The sequence below is a fragment of the Equus quagga genome, chromosome 7, assembly GCF_021613505.1.
Source record: "Equus quagga isolate Etosha38 chromosome 7, UCLA_HA_Equagga_1.0, whole genome shotgun sequence".
Lineage (NCBI taxonomy): Eukaryota > Metazoa > Chordata > Mammalia > Perissodactyla > Equidae > Equus > Equus quagga.
The window spans coordinates 61,306,017-61,325,686 of NC_060273.1; the positions used below are offsets into that span (position 1 = coordinate 61,306,017).

The window sequence follows — 19,670 nt, forward strand, 5'->3', positions numbered from 1 at the left end:
CCATATTCTAAGCACTACACTACACCACCTCACCCTTGAGCCCAACTCTTACCAAAAGAACACACGGGTCTCAGAAGGTGAGCAGGGGGTGAAGAGTGTAGTACCAGGACCCCTTATATGGGGTGAGACTGGGGCAGGCGGGAAGGCCACCATGCTGCCGCCCGGTGCTCACAGTGCTGCAGAAACCCCACAGCCCACAACTGCAGCGACTTGAGTCTAATTTAAGAAGCCTAGAGTTGCTCACTCCTACTGTTTTGTTACCACTTTAAATCCACAAGGCAACCAGATAAACAGCATTAAAGCCATTCACTGCTGGCGCTGCTGTATTGGTTTTCTTTAATTTTGCAAAGAAAATGTGAGACTGGTATTTTCTAATCTGACTGCTGAGAAGTATAGCGTGGTAGTTACAATTTAACAGCCCGAAGGGCAGGCTCTGAAGACAGAGTCTCAGCCTGACTCTCAGCTCTGAGCTGTGTGGCTTGGGTACCCCAGTTGCTGGAGGGAGAAATAGACGGGGAGTCAGAATCCTGGGTTCTCACCGTGGCTCTGGTGTTAATTTATTCTTTCGCTTTGGGCAGGTCCCTTGTACTCTTTGGTCCTCAGTCTTTCCAACTGGAAAAACGAGTGACTGTGTGAGATTGGTAGTTTTCACATTTTCTTTGAACAGAATTTTGTGCAAAACTCCAAGATAGGAGTGGAGCTCCTCAGGGGGAGTGCTGAGTGGAGGCTTCTGGCACCTACAACTCTTGCACAAGCAACAACAACACCTTAGGCAAAGAAACAAGTATGAAAACTACTGGCCTCAAACACTGTCCTGCCCCAGGGCCTTGGCATGTACTGTTCCCCCAGCCTAAAACCCTTCTCTCCCAACTCTTCTCTCTCCCTTCAGGTCTCCCTTAAATGTCACCTCCTCTGAGAAGCCTTCCAAGACCATGCTTTCCAACGTCGTTTCTTATTTATTAGCCCCTTGTTTATTGTTTATTTCATGAGACTTCTTACTAACTGTAATTATCTTCTTTATTTGTTTCCTTGTGTATTTTCACCAGAATGTGAGTCATCTGTCTTGACACTGTATTCCACCACTAGCCCATAACAGCACCTTTGTGCAAATTAGAGAAAGATAGCTCTTCCTCAAGACAGCTTACTGTCACTTGCCAGAAATGTGTCATAATAAACTTGCAAATCTATGACAACTACAAAACGAGGGCTACCTCTAGAATTGTGCAGTGCACAGCCTGTGCATGGTCACTCTGTCAGTGCCCACCACAGTGCCTGGCATGTAGGGGATGCCCAATAAATACCTGCTGACAAATTGTGTGAGGCCTCTACAGCTGTTCTCGGCAACCTCCCTGCGGCAGGACAGATTCAGGTTAGAGAGCGAAGCCTCTCTTTTCTCGTAAGCTCCTGCGAGAAGAGCAGAGGGTGTCTGCCAGGCCAGAGGCAAACAGGCGCCGAGGACTGATTACTGCATTTTCTCTCAAAGGCCATGAGACGAAAGCCATGCTGAACAACAGCGGCCCGCGGTACAAACGCAGCAAGATCGAGCGGCGCATGAACATCAACATCTTCTTCTGTATCGGGCTCCTCTTCCTCATGTGCCTCATTGGAGCTATAGGTATGGAATGTTCTGGAAAGAACAACACCATAGTAATCTTGTTTCTTTAGGCAAGTTGCTTCAACTCTCTGAGCCTTGGCTTCCTCATCTATAAAATAGAATTAATTAAAAATAAAGCCTACCCTGTACAGGTCTACCTTGGAGCTATTGGGGGTTCGGTTCCTGATCACTGCAATAGAGCGAATATCACAATAAATTGAGTCACATAAATTTTTTGGGATCCCAGGGTATATAAAAGTTATGTTTACACTAAACTGTAGTCTATTAAGTGTGCATTGGCATTATGTCTTAAAAAAACAAGGTACATACCTTAATTAAAAAATACTGCTAAAAAATGCTAACCATCATCCGAGCCTTCAGCAAGTCGTAATCTTTTTGCTTGTGGATGGTCTTGCGTCGATGTTGATGGTTGCTGACTGATCAGGGAGGTGGTTGCTGAAGGCTGGGGTGGCTGGGGCAATTTCTTAAAATAAGACAACAATGAAGTTTGCCACAATCAACTGACTCTTCTTTTCAGGAACAGTTTCTCTGTAGCATGTGATGCTGTTTGATAGCATTTTACCCACAGGAGAACTTTCAAAACTGGAGTCAATCCTCTCAACCCCTGCCATGCTTTATCAACTAAGTCTATGTGCTGTTCTAAGTCCTTTGTTGTCATTTCAACAATCTTCACAGCATCTTCACCAGGAATAGATTCCATCTCAAGAAACCACTTTCTTCGCTCATCCCTAGGAAGCAACTCTTCATCTATGAAAGTTTTATCATGAGATTGCAGCAATTCAGTCACATCTTCAGACTCCACTTCCAATTCTAGTTCTCTTGCCCTTCCCACACCTGCAGTTCCTTCCTCCGCTGAAGTCTCAAACCCCTCAAAGTCATCCATGAGGGTTGGGATCAACTTTTTCCCAACTCCCGTTCATGTTGATATTTTGACCTCTTCCCGTGAGTCACAAATGTTCTTAACGGCATCTAGAATGGTGAATCCTTTCCAGAAAGTTTTCGACTTATTTTGCCCAGATCCATCAGAGGAATTACTATCTATGGCAGCCATAGCCTTGCAAAGCCTTGTATTTCTTAAATAATAAGACTTGAAAGTCAAAATGACTCCTTGATCCACGGGCTGCAGAATGGATGTTGTGTCAGCAGGCGTGAAAACAACATTAATCTTGTTGTGCATCTCCTTCAGGGCTCTTGGGTGGCCAGGTGCATTGTCAGTGAGCAGTAATATTTTGAAAGGAACCTTTTTTTCTGAGCAGTAGATCTCAACAGTGGGCTTGAAATATTTAGTAACCATATTGTGAACAGATGTGCTGTCATCAAGGCTTGTTGTTCTATTTCTAGAGCACAGGCAGAGTAGATTTAATATAATTCTTAAGGCCTAGGATTTATGAAATGGTAAATGAGCATTGGCTTCAACTTAAAGTCACTAGTTGCATTAATCCCTACCAAGAGAGTCAGCCTGTGCCTTGAAGTCAGGCATTGACTTCTCCTCTCCGGCTATGAAAGTCCTAGATGGCATCTTCCTCCAATAGCAGGCTGTTTTGTTTACATTGAAATCTGTGGTTTAGCATAGCCACCTTCATTAATTGTCTTAGCTAGATCTTCTGGATAACTTGCTGCAGCTTCTATACCCGCACTTGCTGCTTCGCCTGATACTTTGATGTTATGGAGATGGCTTCTGTCCTTAAACCACAGGAACCAACCTCTGCTAGCTTCAAACTTTTCTTCCGCAGCTTCCTCACCTCTCTCAGCCTTCAGAGCATTGAGGAGAGCTAGGGTCTCGCTCTGGATTAGGCTTTGGCTAAGGAAATTGTAGGGTTATTAATTGGCCTAATTTCACTATTGTTGTGTCTCAGGGAATACAGAGGCCCCAAGAGAGGGAGAGAGAAAGGGGAACAAGAGATGGTGAAGCAGTCAGAACACACACATTTATCGGTTAAGTTTGCCATCTTATATGGGCACAGTTTGTGGTGCCCCAAAACAATTACAATAGTAACATCGAAGATCACTGATCACAGATCACAAATACAATAAATGAAAAAGTTTGAAATATTGCAAGAATTACCAAAATGTGCCACAGAGACATGAAGTGAGCAAATGCTGTTGGAAAAATGGCGCCAATAGACTTACTCAACAGAGGGTTGCCACAAACCTTCAATTTGTAAAAAACGCAATATACGTAAAGTGCAATAAAGTAAAGTGCGATAACACGAGGTATGCCTGTACTTTAAGAAAATGCCAATGAAATAAAAATGCATGTGAAAATTTCTTGAACATATTAAATACTCTAAATATTAGGAATATCACCTATCATTTATTTGTCCAAGAAATACTTCCTGAACCCAGGCACTCTCTTGGCGTGAGAAGATAGCAAGATGAGTCAGTCTGAGGACTGGTCCTCAAAGGGCTCATCGTCTAGCAGGGAGGAGTCCAACACCTGAACAGAAACAGGAACAGTGTCAGAATCAGTCAGTGAGGGCTGCACATGAGACCTGCGTTAGTCTTAGTTTCCTATAGCAATAGTTTCCTATTGCTGCCATAAAAAGTTAACACATATGTAGTGGTTTAAAACAGCGCTAGTTTATTCTGTTACAGCTCTGGAGTTCAGAAGTCCAAAATCAATTTCACTGGATTCAGATCAAGGTGTTGGCAGGGCCACTCCTTCTGAAGGCTCTGAAGGGAAAACTTGTCCCTTGTCTTTTTGAATTTCTAGGAGCGCCTTCCTCCATCTTCAAAGTGCATTACTCCAACCTCTGCTCATGTTTCCTTCTCCTTTTCTCATAGTTTCTCCCTCTGCCTCCACTTTATAAGGACACTTATAATTACATCATTGGGCCCACCTGGATAATCCGGGTTACTATTCCCCGTCACAAGATCCTTAACTCAACCACATCTGCAAAGATACGTTATCTTCTATTTTGCCATATAAGATAGCATATTCTCAGGGCCCAGGAATTAGGATGTGGGCATCTTAGGGGGCCATTGTTCATCCTACTACAGGCATTGTGAGAGCATCAAGGAAGGAAGTCTTCCTTGAAGAGGTAGCTGCTAGAGCTGATCACCAAATGCAGTAGGCACACACCAAAAGAGGCAGGTGGATGGGGCACGCAGCTGTGAAAAGAAATAGAGAGGTCACTCTTAGCCCCAGGGACAGGGCAGGCAAAGCACAGACATAGGAAGGAGAATCATTTTATGCAAAGAGCAGTTGGCTGTTTGGTGTGGCAACAGCAAGACGGAGAATGAAGACATGAGGAGCACCAGGCTGTGACCGAGATCTACAGCTGCTGAGTGTGGGGAGCTGGGAAGGTAGAGGCGCCAGGATGTGAGCCATTCGAGCTGCTCCTCAGAGTGTAGGCAAAGAGGGAGCCTCACTCTTACCTGCTCTCCCCTCTATGGCTGAACTCTAAGGGTGGTTCTCAGGACCCTAAAGGAGACTCCAAAAAGGACCAGGGAAGATTAAGAGGAAGAACTCATGTGCTGAGTCCAGAACCACCTGCTGATCTCAAACCAATGAGCAGCGGTGGTGTTTTTACAAGATAGTGTCTGAAAGGCTAAGACCTTCCAAGGGCCCAGAGAGAATCGTGTGACCACAGTGAAGATGGTGGGATTTAGTCTTCTGGGTGGCCTGGAGTTTTTAATTAACACACATCCCAGATGTGTCTAAGAGCACTCCACGTGGGGGCGGCTCACAGCTGGAAGGGGAGCCCCTGGAGCAGAGGAAAGCAGAAAAACAAGAAAACTGCCCTCCGTGTGGCCACCTCCGGGCCCTTCTAGACACTGCAGGGACTGTTACCTCTACTTCGAGACAGCTTTTTCAGGGACTGTCCGATCTGGAAAGGGCATTTGAGATCATCTCACTGTGTCTCCAGAGAAAGGAAGTTAATGATTAAAAGGTCCCACAGTGAGATAAGGCACAGACAAACCAGAATCAGCTTGGTAGATTGCCTAAAATGATAAATAATTGGAGAAAGAAATGGAGGGGGCGGAATTCTATTCTGTCTGAGAATGGTGCCTCATTCACAGTGACGGGTCTCTGTGGGTGTCTAACTAAAGCACACCTGCAGGAGGTGAAACTCTCAAGTGAGCGCCATTCCAGGGTTCTTTATCACGTGTTTACTTCAACTGTGTAAAAGTGGTATTTCTTTTTTCTTTGCCCAGGATGCCCTCCCCTGGCCTTTCTGTTCACCCAACACCCACCCCGGCTCCAGGACCCCTCAAGGCCTCCTCCTCCATGGGGCTGCTCTCATGGTCTCTAGTTCCTCGGAAGGCCAGTGGCCCTAACTTCACGCCATGTACTGGCCCTTAGTCATTTGCTCTATACTATTACCTTCAAATAACCTCATGTCTGTAAGTCTCCTTTCTTCTACCACATGTGATGGCATTTGGCCCAAACTCCTGGGCAAAGCAGCATCGTGGGGGCAGGGCAGCATTCCCTATGCCTTTTATTCCCTATGCATCCCACCCTGATGCTGAGAGCATTATGCATGTTAGATTATTCTATTTTCACAATATCCCTATGGTGAAGGTATTATTACAAATTAACAGATGAGGATGCTGAGATTCAGAAAGCTCTGTGGATGTACTTCATCTTATTAATCCACAGATGATGAGTGTTGTTAACCCCATTTGCAGGAAAGAAAAGATAGGATTCTGTCTATATCTGGTGCTGTTACTGTGGGCTCTCATAGCATTCAAGACTGTAGTGTAGCATCTCTCACACTGTATGGGATTTATCCCTTTACATCTGGCTCCCTGACTTGGTAGGGAACTCCTCAAGGACAAGAACTAGGATGGATTCCTTCTTGAATAGAGACAGGCAGGGAGGAGTGGATGAACAGAGAGATTCATGGATGGATGTGTCAGGTATGTGGATGGATGGATGAGTAGGTGAATGGGTGGATGAGCAGATGGATGGATGAGTACGTGCATGGGGGAAGAAGTGGGACTAGCATACAAGTCTGCCAAGACTCCCCAGCCATGCACTTTCTACCACACAGCTGAAAAGAACTCATGTCCCTTTCTCTCTTTCCAATCCCTGTATAACAGAACTTCATCAAAATGTGAGCAGACCACATGCTAGTCTTTTCTGGAAGGACAGAATTAATGCCTATCAAGAGATTGAAATGTAGGGTATATGAAGGACCACTTCAGAGCTAAATGAATACACACACACACACACACGCACACAGAACTGTGTTGTATAGAGTAAGGATGGGCTCCTCCAGAGTACACTCATTTCGGGGAATAGGCCAAGTGCTGATGTAACTGACCGACTTTAGGACTAAGTGGAGATTCTGCCTCATCCTGACTTTGCCTCCTCTCAGGTCACGGCCTCTGGAATGGGACCTTTAGAGAACACCCTCCCTTTGACGTGCCAGATGCCGATGGCAGCTTCGTTCCCCTTGCTCTTGGGGGCTTCTACATGTTCCTCACGATGATCATCCTGCTCCAGGTAGGAAACCCTCCCTACCTAGGGGCTCAAGAAGACCTGTGGCCAATACCCATACAACTTTGTGTAATAAAGAAAAATCAGTGCTGGCCGCAAGAAAGAACTAACTGGACTGAGATGGGGAAATGTTCACTGCTTTGCTTTCCTGTGGGTCTTTGAAAGCATTCACATTTGGGGTAATGTCAGGACCAACCTTGCCTTGAGGAGGGGACCCTATCCCCGGAAAATAGCAAAGGAAGATATTGATCAGGCTTTCCTATTTAAGAGTATGATTACAGCAGTGATCCATTGTGCCACAGAACAAGTAAAACCCTCATGACCTGGGAACAAAAGAAGAAAAAGCAGCACAGAGAACTACCAAGAGCTCTCAAGCCCCAAGCATTGAGAGAAAGAAACCACGGGTTAATGTTTTAGCATTTGACAGATTGAGATGCAGAAGAACAGAACTGGCCCTACATGGGAGAAAAAAACAAAACATAGAGCACCTACAGGAGAGAGGCTGTAAGGGATAAAGTGATGAATAAAAAAATCTTCAGCCTAAGAAATCACAATCTAGGAAAAGATGAGGGAAGTCGTAGTTTTGTTTTGATGAAGCTCCATCTACATTCTATTTCTTGTAGTATTTGAGAGTGTTTCATTGTCCTCTTACTGGTGAAGCTTTTTCTGTCGTTAGTTCATTCATTCATTCAGCAGAGCAATCCTTTTCATATGCGAGTCAGATCCTACTCAGCTCTGCACAGAGCCCTCTGATGGTTTCACATGTGCTCGAAGTAAAATCCGCAGCCAACGAGGCCCTAAGTGACCTGGCCCCTGACTCCCTCCCTGGCCTTGTCTCCTGCTCCTTCACGTCCGAGGCCTCCTGACACTTACCCCCAGACGCCTGCCCACTCCTCCTGCCACAGATAACCTCACACCCTCATTTCTGCAGGTCTCTGCTCAAAGGTCGTGGTTTATGAACGAGTCCCCCTCAGCCATCACCCTCTACCCTCTTCACTTTTCCTTACCTTCTTCCTGAGACTTAGACCAACCAATATGTATTTGTTTGTTTGTTTACTAGAATGTGAGGTGTTCAAGGCCAGGAATTTTGTTCTGTTCACTGCCATTTCCAGCACCTAGCACAGCATCTGACACACAGCAAGCCCTTGATAGATATTAGGTCTCAAATTCATGAACAGTAATCAATAATGGGTCTGAACACCTGCAAAAGTGAGCGGCAGCCCTCGGCAGCAGAGAGACAGATCCAAGGGGTCAGAAGACTCTGGCCAGGGGCACCAGAGTTCCCACCCCCTCCCCGCTCGGTCATTAGACAACCAGTAGTGAGTGCCTGCCTCAGACAAGACATCCCTGGTTGAAGAAGGCGCATCTCTTCTTCAGATTCCCCTAAAACTTCCAAGGGAGGCATGGAGTCATTGACCTTTAGTTTCTCAAAGAAAGTCTATCACGTGAGCTGACCTCCATTTTCCGTAAATGCCTTTGCTACCCACTAGCAAGGGTGCTGAGGCAGGGCACTGGCCTGGTTTCTGAGACAGTGGGAATCATTCTCTCCCTGCAGGTGCTGATCCCGGTCTCCCTGTATGTGTCCATTGAGCTGGTGAAGCTCGGGCAAGTCTGGTTCCTACACAATGACCTTGATCTGTACGACGAAGAGACCGATTTGGCTATTCAGTGTCGAGCCCTCAACATCACTGAGGACCTGGGCCAGATCCAGTACATCTTCTCCGACAAGACAGGGACGCTGACCGAGAACAAGATGGTGTTCCGGCGTTGTACCATCATGGGCAGCGAGTATTCTCACCAAGAAAATGGTGCGAGGCCTTTCAAGGGCTCCTATGGCTCTTGCTAAAGGAATCGCCCACTCTCTCCTAAGAAAATAGCAATAAAAGACATTATCCAGGCTCCCCACAGATGCCGTGAGGCTCTGTGGCAAGCTGCTCCCTGGATCCCCGTAGGCTTCCTTGTCACAGATCAGTGCTATTCTTATCACCTGTACACTTCCATTTGTTCACAAAGGCTATCAGTGATCTCCTTTGTAGTCGCTCTCCGGTCAATCTTTATCTAGTGCCATTCATACACAGGATTTTTGTCTGTCAGAAATGGACTGGGGATGTGTCCCAATTATGGGGCAGTCATACAGCCAAGTTTTGAGAATTTCTGAGGTCACGTTACCTGACATGTCAGGACAGGCCTACGTCTAGGCGTATGGTCAGATTCGATACATCCAGGAAATGCTTTCCATGCTAGCTGATCTCTTGGGTTTTCACTGAGGCAAAGCTTTGACTTAGGAAATATGGCTGTAAAATGCCTGGACTGTCATCTTGCATGGACTTACACACACACACACACACACACACACACACACTAACAGGAGAAATTCTCAAGAGAGCAGCATTCATTCTTTGGAGTGGGAGGGATGGAGAAGATGAAGGAAGAGATATTGTAGGCAGCCCAATCCCCTTTGCCACTGAGGTAACCATTTACATGGGAGCTTCTGACCTCTTTTTACCAATAATCACAGCTGCCATTACTAGTGCTTAGAGTATGTTAGTCACTGTAACATATCATTAAGTCTTCAAAACAACCCTGGGAGTTAGGTACTTTTTTAAAATCCCTAATTGAGGAAATAAAGGCACGGGTTTAGTCAAAGCTCAAAATCACACAGCTAGGAGGCAGCAGAGCAAGGATTTGAAACTGTGTGGCTCAGTTGCTCCCTTCTTCCTCCAGTCAGGGCAGCCCCCTGCCTATTTTCCAGAGCAGCACAATGCTCTTCTCACCCTAAAGTCTGGCATCTCCCCAACTGTGACCTGGCCAACGTATGGCTGGTGCAATAACAGAACTCCTTTCTCACAGCCAAGCGACTGGAGACCCCAAAGGAGCTGGACTCAGACAATGAAGAGTGGATCCAATACCGCTGCCTGACCGTCCCAGCCAGATGGGCCCATGGCCCGGCAACAATGAGAAGCCAGAGAGGGGCCCAGCCTCTGAGGAGGTGCCACAGTGCCCGGGTACCCATCCAAGGACACTCCCGACAAAGGTCCATGGGGCGCTGTGAAAGCTCGCTGTCTCCTGTGGCCTTCAGCAGCTCCATAGTAAGTCCATGCCTTTTCCTCTTTGAATTGCTAGTGGCCTCTGTGTGGGAGAGATGGGAGAGGGCTCTAGGGTATGGAAGAGAAAAGACTATATGAACCCTGAAAAACTCTCAAAACGGCAGCCCTTGGTCTTGTATGTAATCCACGTACATATGTTTTGTTGGGTATATGAAATTCTTGTTAATTTCAAATGTTCAGTGTTTAGAAATTGGAAGATTTCATACAAACATAGATTTCTGGCTTCTGTTTAAAAAATGGAATTGGAGTGGGCGGCCCCATGGCCAAGTGGTTAAGTTCTCACGCCCCGCCTCAGTGGTCCAGGGTTTCACTGGTTCAGATCCTGGGCATGGATATGGCACCACTCATCAGGCCATGCTGAGGCAGTGTCCCACATGCCACAACTAGAAGGATCCACAACTAAAAAATACACAGCTATGTACTGGGTGGATTCCGGGGGGCGGGGGGGGGGGGGGGGGAAAAAAAAATTGGGGACAGTGGTTTGCTCTGGGGTGAATCTTTAAAAAAATGGAATTGGAAAATTTCTCCACACTAAGCCAGCATTTCCTCACGGCAATAATTAGCTTGAATTAAGGAGCTGATGCCACTTAGACTGGGTGTGCAGGCTTCAGTTACTCACAGTCTACCACCCTCCCTTTCTGTTTATCCCCATCACTGAGCTGAGGGCCAGCAGTTGCTCATTGTGCATGTTTTTCCGACAATACAGTTAAAAGGAAAGAGAAATATTTGTCATGCTCATGTTTCTACAAAGTAGAAAAACAAAAGATAAGCCTGTAAGACTTATGCATTTCAAGAAAAATGGGAGAATGTGATCATCATTGATAAAGAGTCCTAAATTATCGTGAAGCAAAGAACATCTATGTCAAAATTACCCAGCTCAGGGCCAGCCCCGTGGCCTGGTGGTTAAGTTCACACCCCCTGCTTCAGTGGCCCAGGGTTTTGCCGGTTCGGATCCTGGGCGTGGACATGGCATGAGGCCATGCTGGGGCTGTGCCCCACATAGCAGAGCCAGAAGGACCTACAGCTAGAATATACAACCATGTACTGGGGGGCTTTGGGGAGAGGAAGAAGAAGGAAAAAAGAAGACTGGCATGAGTTGTTAGCTCAGGTGCCAATCTTTAAAAAAAAATAAATAAAAATAATAAAAATAGCCAGGTCTAGTGTTAAAAAAAAAAAATACCAAGCCCACTTCACTCCCTTAGTTACCTGCCTGGCCCCTATGACATTCCACTTTGCAACTTTGGTCTAGGGCTTGCTGGGTATGGTCCCTTCACCTTTGATCCATGAGGACAGCCATCAGTAAATGTCCAGGTAGCAGGTGAAGAAATTGAGTTCCTTCCCCAAGATTACACAGCATTCCCTCGAATCAAGGCCAGAACTAAGGCCTTCTGCTGCCTGTCCCGTTCCACTTCCCTCCACACCATGCTCTTTCTCTAGGGAACACATCATCTGGAGTCTTCTGCACTTACAGAAAAGGTCAGAGGGAACCCTAGCCAGCTTGAACAAGACGCACATATTAATGGAGGGACCTGAAGTGCTATTATCCCATTACTAGAAATTAGATTTTCAAAATGATCCTTTTGGTGAATTTCCTTCCAGTCTTTTATTTCCCCATTAGTATACAAATAACCACATATATTTAACATTTTTTCAGTCATAGTACATATAAATTATAGGTGCTGGGTGTTTTTTCACCCTGACATGATATCAAAAGCATGTTCCAGGGTCCAGCCCAGTAGTGTAGTGGTTAACTTCACACACTCCACTTTGGCAGCCAGGAGTTCACAAGTTCGGATCCTGGGCACAGACCTAGCACCACTCGTCAAGCCACACTGAGGCAGCATCCCACATAAAATAGAAGAAGGTTGGCACAAATATTAGCTCAGGGCCAATCTTCCTCACAAAAAAAACATTTTCCATATTGCTACCTAGTATTCATAACCCAGGACTATGTTTTCTAACTGTAACAAAGAAGAAATTCTGTCAGTCTATCTGTTCTGGGTTGTTACTTCTCTAACTTTGGATGAGTACAAAGTTGAGTTCATTCTCTCATGCTATTGCCATTCACAGAAATGCATCATTAGTGGGGATGAAACAGTAACAATGTGTTAAGACATATGAGGCTCATAAACATACAGGAGGAATGATCCATAGATGCATCTAGGAAGATTTTTGGTTTTTTTTTTTCTTTTTGATTTTCCCCAGTAAGATAACCACAGGACATGCATACTGTCAAGTCTTTCTCTTCTTTAATTCTGTCCCCTCTGGATGGAATGCTGTTCCCCCAGCTCTTTAAATATTTAAACAATGAATTCAGTGAATTCTCATTAGGCGCAGATTCTAGGCCTTTCACTATTGGCGTCTTTTGGTACTCTCTTGTTCTAGATACCACGAGCATCCCACCTAACTGAGAATGTCTCCCCCAGGATGCAAGGGGAGAAAAAGGGAGCTTTCCTTTGTAGATCTCAGTTGGTAACCACAGATTTTCTGTCCCCTGTTCAACCTGACAAATCTCAGTAGCCCGGGAAAATTGCAACCCTCAGCCAGCCGGTATAACTTTTATTCAGGGCCTTTGGTTGATGGTCAGTGAAACAGACACATAAACTTGTGAGCTATCTCCAGGTCCTGGATGTCATCATTCTGCCCTGGCTGGCACTTTCAAAACCAAGGTCTGACTAAGTTCATTCAGGAACAATAAGGACATTGACTCATAGACTAAGACCCAATTCTTGTTGCCTGGGCACGTAAGGATGGTGATAGGTTCTCTTTATGAACTGCCAAATATGCCATTCTACAGTCACATTGCTTGCAAATCTGGGGTTAGTGGGATAATAGCATCCCTGGATATTTGCTAGGGAGGGCACTGGGCTACGAGTCAGTAAGCGTAGGTTCTGGTTTCAGCTCTGCTCCTGGCTTGCTGGGTAACCTTAAGCAACATGTCAAACTTCTTTCCTTCCCTGTTTCATCACCTGAAAATATTTGGCTTACAACTCTCACCAACTGTTCTGAAAATCAAGAAACATAACGTTTGTGCTGACCTGAAAGGTCCCTTTTAGCTTTGAATTAGGCACATTTGGAGTCAAACGCCCTAGGCTTTCATCTCAGCTCCACCACGTATTAGCCCCGTGACTTTGGTCAACTTACTGGGCTGAAAGCCTCAACGTTTCCATCTTTAAAAGCATTATTGTTTTCTGCTTCATGAGTTTATTTTGAGGATTTAATTCTTAAAGTCAAGTGTTCCAGACAGAAGGATAGCTCATAGAAGTTTTAGCTGATCTTTCTGAAGGAAAGCTCTCTACCTTGGACAAGTGGTCACATATCTGATGACATGGGAGGGGAAATGGGAATTTTCGTAAAATACGATGTCACGCGCCCTCCCCTCGAATTCTGATATATTTGGTCTATGGTAGGGCCTGAACATTCATATTCCTATTTCCGATGATTCTAGTGAGCAATCAAGACTGAGAACCTCTCTAAGCATACTGTTGCCCCATTAGGAAATGATCTTCATTTGGCTCAAATGAGCACCTTCTACAGTTTGGGAGGCATTGGCTGAAGGGGGTGATTTATGCTTTCTTAGAGGGATCTGACACTAACCTGCAGAATGTGTGTGGCTGGAGTGGCAGATCCTTGAATTAGTCCATAGAGAACATCTACGACAGCCCAAGGGAGCCCTCTGGTTCCCACCCGCACCCATTCTCGGCAGGCTCTCTGAGCTTACCTCCTCCTCCACCTGCCCATCTGGCATCTGATCTGGTCTGATAATCTCTTGGCACCACCAGTTCTTTACCGTCCCTTTGTAAGCTCAGCCAGAACTTGCTCTTGAACCCCGGGGTGCCAGGTCATGGTGGAGCACCCTACCACATTTAAAAGAAGCCAGGTGTTGATTTCCTTAGCCCTTTGCTCTAAACCAAAAGTAAAATGAGCATCAGCAACAAAAACTGGCCTTTTCTTTTACTACAATAAATAGGGAAGCATTAGGTTGTCGTCGCCTAATTGGCTGCTGTAAAATCCGTGGCTTTAGGGTGGGGTGATACACTTATGAAAGTGGTGAGTTCTGAGCCAGTGTTTAGGGGTACTGGCAGATGGAAAATGAAATGCCTTTTTTTCTCCTGGTCTGTAAGCAGCCAAGATTTGAGCAGAGAATCTTTGTTTAGAAGTGCCACTTGCAAAATGTTTTCCAGAATCGTCAGACCAAGGAGTGTCTTCCTAATCACGTAATTTACATAGGAGCCGGTTAGGCCCTCCACACTGCACCACCACTCCCTTCTGTGGGCATGGCCCCTGCTGCCCTCTGGGAAGAATGCCATAGAGAAGAGTAAAGGTGTCTTTGGCCCTCTGCCTGCTTTCCTGCATCTTGGTCTTCCTTTCTTTCTTTGGAAAAGATTTGTGCAGCCCTTCGGGTCTGCTCCAGGCTGGCGGGAACAGTCCACCTACACACACTCCCACGGAAAGTTGGATAAGAGTCCTGATTCAATTAGCCAAGCACACAAAATCTTTTTGGATGTGATGTGAACACACAGGGCAGGAACAGCTAAAGCTTATCTCAGTTTCTCTGAGCCTCCAGAGTCCCCAGTGGGTGCACATGGCTACAGTGACTCTGTTCACAAGGGGTTGAGGTCTTATAAGATCTGGGAAAGTCCCTTCTTGCTAGGCCACTGACTTTTTTCCTTTGGGACTGACATCACATTTGGGAAAAGCTTACCTTAATAATCCATGTGCTTCTATTGAAGCAAATATTTACTAAGATTGGGCTCTCCCAGATCTGGAACCAAACTCAGTATCATCAAGGGCACAACCTCAGCCAGGGCAGAAACAACACCGCCCTAAACACGATTTCAGCCTCCAGCTCCCCAAAACCCAAGAAAGTTTGTTTCCACAATGGTGATATGACCACATGGTTAAGTAGTCAAAAGGAGCCAAAGGTCAAAGGTGGAAAGTAAGTTTCCGTCCTCCTCTATTCCCCACCACCCCAGAGACAACCGTTATTTGCTGTTTCCTGTGTCCTTCCCAGAGGTGTTTTACCCATATAGAAACACACGAGTGTGGTATGCATGTGAGCACATCCGTTACTGCAAGCGGGAACATACCATACATACTGTTTGGACTTTGCCCTTTTTTTGACCTAACGAATCTGGGGGAATATTTCATACATGTAGACAGACAGATATTCAATGGAGAGCTGCCTCATCTTTTTTAATGGTTGTTAGAATTTGTTAGATGGTTGAGCCATCATCTGTTTATACATGTGTGAATTTTTCTCTAATATTCGTTCTTAGAGCCGAATTGCTGAATTATGAGTGTGTGAGTTTTTATTTTGATTGATACTTCCCAAGAGATTGTACCAGTTTAGACAACGACCAACAACAAATAGAAAGGTCTGCTTCCCCCCATCTCTGCCAGTTCTATGTTTTCTCAATGTGTACATTTCTTTAAAATAGCCTTTCATTTATTGTCAGCCAGTCAGTCGACAAACATTCAGTAAGCACCCACAATATGACATATATTGTTCTAGGCGTTAGGGATATAAACTCTAACAGGGTATTTTCACTCATTTTAGGAGCTCACAACCCAATGAGGGGGCAAGAAGAACCCAGTGACTATAGGACCGTGCTCTCAGTGTTGGGATATATGGGTGCTGAAGTGCTCTCAGAGCCCAGGAGAGGTGCATGTACATCAGACTAGGCCTCAGGGGGCCTGGAAGGGTTAGCACCTGAGCTGAATTTGAGACAGAATTAAAGAACCAGAGCAAGGAAAAGGCTATCTGGTCAGAGAGGTGAGGAGTGCACGTTGTTGTAGTGGGAGAAAATCTACACAAGCAAAATGGAGAATTGGGGTTCTGAGGAACAGCTGGAACAAAAGTACAGGACAGAGAAAGGCGAAGGAAGAGATGGAGACGTAGGCGGAAGTGTGCCATGAAGAGCTTTTTCCAGGCCTAGGCACCAGGGTTCCTGTTTACTTTCACTGCTGGTTCCAAGGATTCCTATAGTGACAAACTGCAGCCGCCAATCAGTGACAGTCACCAGTGTGAACTGGAGTGCATTATCATTAAAACTGAGAGGTCAGTGGCGCAGTGGGGCTTAGCCTACTTTTCCAGCCTTCATTGTGGAACACACCCCAGCCAGGAAAGAAGCAGGGGTGACAGGGCAGCCATGTAGCACAGATCCTTGCTACTCAAACTCTAGTCCTCGGACCCGCAGCATGAGCGCCACCGGGGAGCTTGTAGAAATGTCGATGCTCAGGCCCCACTCCAGACCCACTGAATCAGCATCTGCATTTTAGCAAGATGCCCAGTTGATTCATGTGCTCGTTAAAGTCTGGGAAGAGCTGGCATAGTGTTTAAGAGTTCAGGTCTTGGCATCAGGCAGAACTGGATTCAAGACCCAGCTCTTCTACTGATTGTGCGACTTTAGACAAGTTACTTAACTTCAATGAGCCCCCTTCACCTCATAATTAAAATGGGAGAATGATAGCTATTTCAATGCTGTTATGATGGATTAAATGACATACAAGAAAGCCCTTAGCACTTTGCTATAAAGTTGTCAACAAATGTAATCTATTGATAATGATGGGATCCTTGAGGGAGTAGCATGAGGTCAGAGATCATGTTCCTCAGAGAGGGTTTGCCTGAGCTTTAGGTGTTCTGCAATAGATCCAACCAGCTGCCACAAAGCTCTAATCTCAACAACTGGTAGCCCCATAAATTTCTATTGCTTTTCCTTTGGAGAAATAGATTAGCCAAAAGGCCCAGAGATGGGTGGGGCACTGCTTTCTCTCTAAGTGTCCTAAGTGCCAAGTTTCTAAATGGTAATGGACCAGACAGGAAACCAGTGGACCAGGGGAACCATGCAGAACCTTGCCTGGGGAAACAGTCGGTGGTGACTGGATAAAGCTCAACTGACATCTGCTGCTGACACCTGTGGGCTGGGCCTGCTGCCAAGGCCAGAGAGAAGTAGGCCCTTTGCAGAGATTTTTTTTAACTCATCACTCTATGATTGGGTGGAAATACACTAAAGAAGAGTTTTAACAGAGACTTTGTGAGCTAATCAGTGGTGACGTAGCAGGGTGTCCTAGCTAGAAGTTAGTCAACAGAGGTTTGAGTGCCTGCGGTCTGCCAGGCACTGGAGACACATCACAGACACTCTCTGCCCTCATGGCACTTAGAGACTAGAGGGTAAATGGACATGCAATAAATAACCATTAAATCATTTTAACTGTGTCACTGTTTGGAAATACATAATGCATGGCTTGGAGCAAAGCAGTGTGCTCTCAGAGGCTGGGAGTCAGGTGATGTGAAAGCTGCCCTAGTTCTGCCCCGAACTGAACGTGCGTCCTGAGTGGTTCACTGGCCTCCTCGCTGACACTCACTTTTATCCCCAGGACAGCAGGGTATTTGCCTTGGATGACCTCCAAGCTTGTTCCCAACTCTGGGTATCTGTGGTAAGGGTTAAAATCATCCCGTTCATGTACCCCACAGAAAATGAAATCTATTTCCTGAAAAGGAAGATTCCCATAATTTCCTTTGTAATCTCATGAGCTATCTGCTGAGCCCTAAGGATTAGATATATAAACCCATCAGTTGTGTTTGGGATGCCAGAACTGAAGACACTGGGGTGTCAACAAGTGTCAAAGGCCATGTCCTTCACATCGGGGAGTCACCCTGGCATGGAGGTTAAGAGCATGAATTCTGGGGTCAGGCTATCTTGGATCAACTGAAGGAATCTCTCTCACTTATTGTGTGAACTTAGGCAAGACACTTAATCTCCCTGGGCAGCCGTTCCTTACCTAAAATTCAGAAGTAACTGGGAGGATAATAGCTCTCAACAGATAACGTTGCTGTGGGCATGCACTGAGAAAATGGATGTCCCCAGAATATAGGAAACACTACATGAATAGGAACCATCATTACTATTGTGAGAAATGGGCTCAGAGTTCCTTGAGTGGTGTTGGTAAGCTGATGGCAGGCACTGGATGGAGCCTGGAATCTTGTTAGAGAAGTTTGCAGAGGAGCATTAATAAGGGAACATAGCAACTTTACCATGACCACAGAGAGGGAAAACCCGAGACTCGCAATCAGGGGTCTGGCATCTGATTCTGGCTTTACACCAACTCAGTGGGTGACACTGGCCAAGTCATCTCATCTCTCTGGGTTTCAATTAAGTTGGGACTAGTTTCATTTCAACTTATGACTGTGAGAACGCAGTCAGGTCACATAAATGACATTGCTTGGAAAAGTAGGAAGAGTTTCATCAATGTGACCTCCTGCTGTGAAGACTGCACTCAAAGAGAGAAAGAAAAGATGGGGCATGCTCCCTTCCCAAGATTTCTGAAGTCAGTGGCACCACATGGTATAGATCATTTGTTTACTATTATTTACAGGGCAATGAAAGGAAATGCAGACCTGATGCAGTTTTACTAGCATCTAGCATCTTCCTTTTAATAAATAGACTTTTGTCTGACATTGTCTTCTTAAGATGTTATGAACAAGATGGAGGTGTGAATGTTGATCTTGGAGACCACTCCAAATGAAGGCTGAAACTCTTTGAAGGGTGTTTGCTCCACCACGTCTCCAGTCCCTGTTTCCCTTAATCTCCCTGCTGTTGGAAAATCCAGCTCTCATCCCTCCAGGCACCAGCACCTTGGGCTCCATGTGTCCAGGTTTCCTCCCCAGTGGCTCTCACCTGTGCCAGCAGCCCTGGGGAGGACAGAGTCTGATTTCTGGAGTCACTGCATTTGGTAGTCAGAGAAGACACAGTCTGAGGACTATTTCCCCAGAGGATGTTTTTTAAATCTCCACTTGGGTTATTATTTGTAAAGCCTGCTAGCTCATTGGCCCTCAGGCTTCACCCTGCATAAATCAGTCAAGATTCCCTCAGTCCATCTTTTTCAGCCATTGACTCTCTTCTAAACTTTAATTATACTGTGACTTCTGAACACTGATGGAAATGGTCTTATGTGGAAACTTCTTTGCAGAATGGCTTTTGTCATATCTAACTATTGAGAGCTGGTGTTTGTTGAACTTCTGCCTCAAACAAAGCAATAGTTGGAGCTCTAGAAGATACGACTTTATGAAAAACACAGTCTCTGTCTTTGAGGCTCTTGCCTCATCTCTAGAGAGATTAAACGTAGAAAAAGGAAAATTAAATTTAAAATATAGGTCAACATGTAGTGAATTCCAAAGGGATCGTACAAGTGGCAACTTCTACAAAGACATGAAAAATTAGAAACCCATGAGTCAGATCCAGCCCACATCATCTCTTGAAAACTCAAGAGATTGGGCAAACTTGACCAACACTGGAGCATTTCGCTAGCAGAGCAGTTGCCACCTTTTAGATGAGATAGGACCTGCCAGGTGTCACAGCCCCCACCATCCCATGGTGTCGTCATCTGCACTTTGGCCCACTTCCATTATTCGCCTTACCTGCCCAACTCCGGTGCACATTTTGAGTTAAGAACCTGCTATTGTGGTTCAGGAGACAGAGAACTCACTGTGGGCTGGCTA

At 45.6% G+C, this 19,670-nt stretch overlaps 1 protein-coding gene across 8 annotated transcripts in view; it reads left to right on the top strand.

Moving 5' to 3' along the window:
• Positions 1 to 19,670, top strand: part of ATP10B (ATPase phospholipid transporting 10B (putative)) — a 285,082-nt gene that overhangs the window by 220,344 nt on the left and 45,068 nt on the right. For all 8 annotated transcript variants that reach the window (XM_046667349.1, XM_046667350.1, XM_046667353.1 and 5 more), the window contains 4 exons: positions 1,484 to 1,615; positions 6,940 to 7,067; positions 8,617 to 8,869; positions 9,912 to 10,150. In XM_046667349.1, coding sequence (XP_046523305.1) covers positions 1,484 to 1,615; positions 6,940 to 7,067; positions 8,617 to 8,869; positions 9,912 to 10,150 — 752 coding nt within the window. The remainder of the gene's footprint in view (positions 1 to 1,483; positions 1,616 to 6,939; positions 7,068 to 8,616; positions 8,870 to 9,911; positions 10,151 to 19,670) is intronic.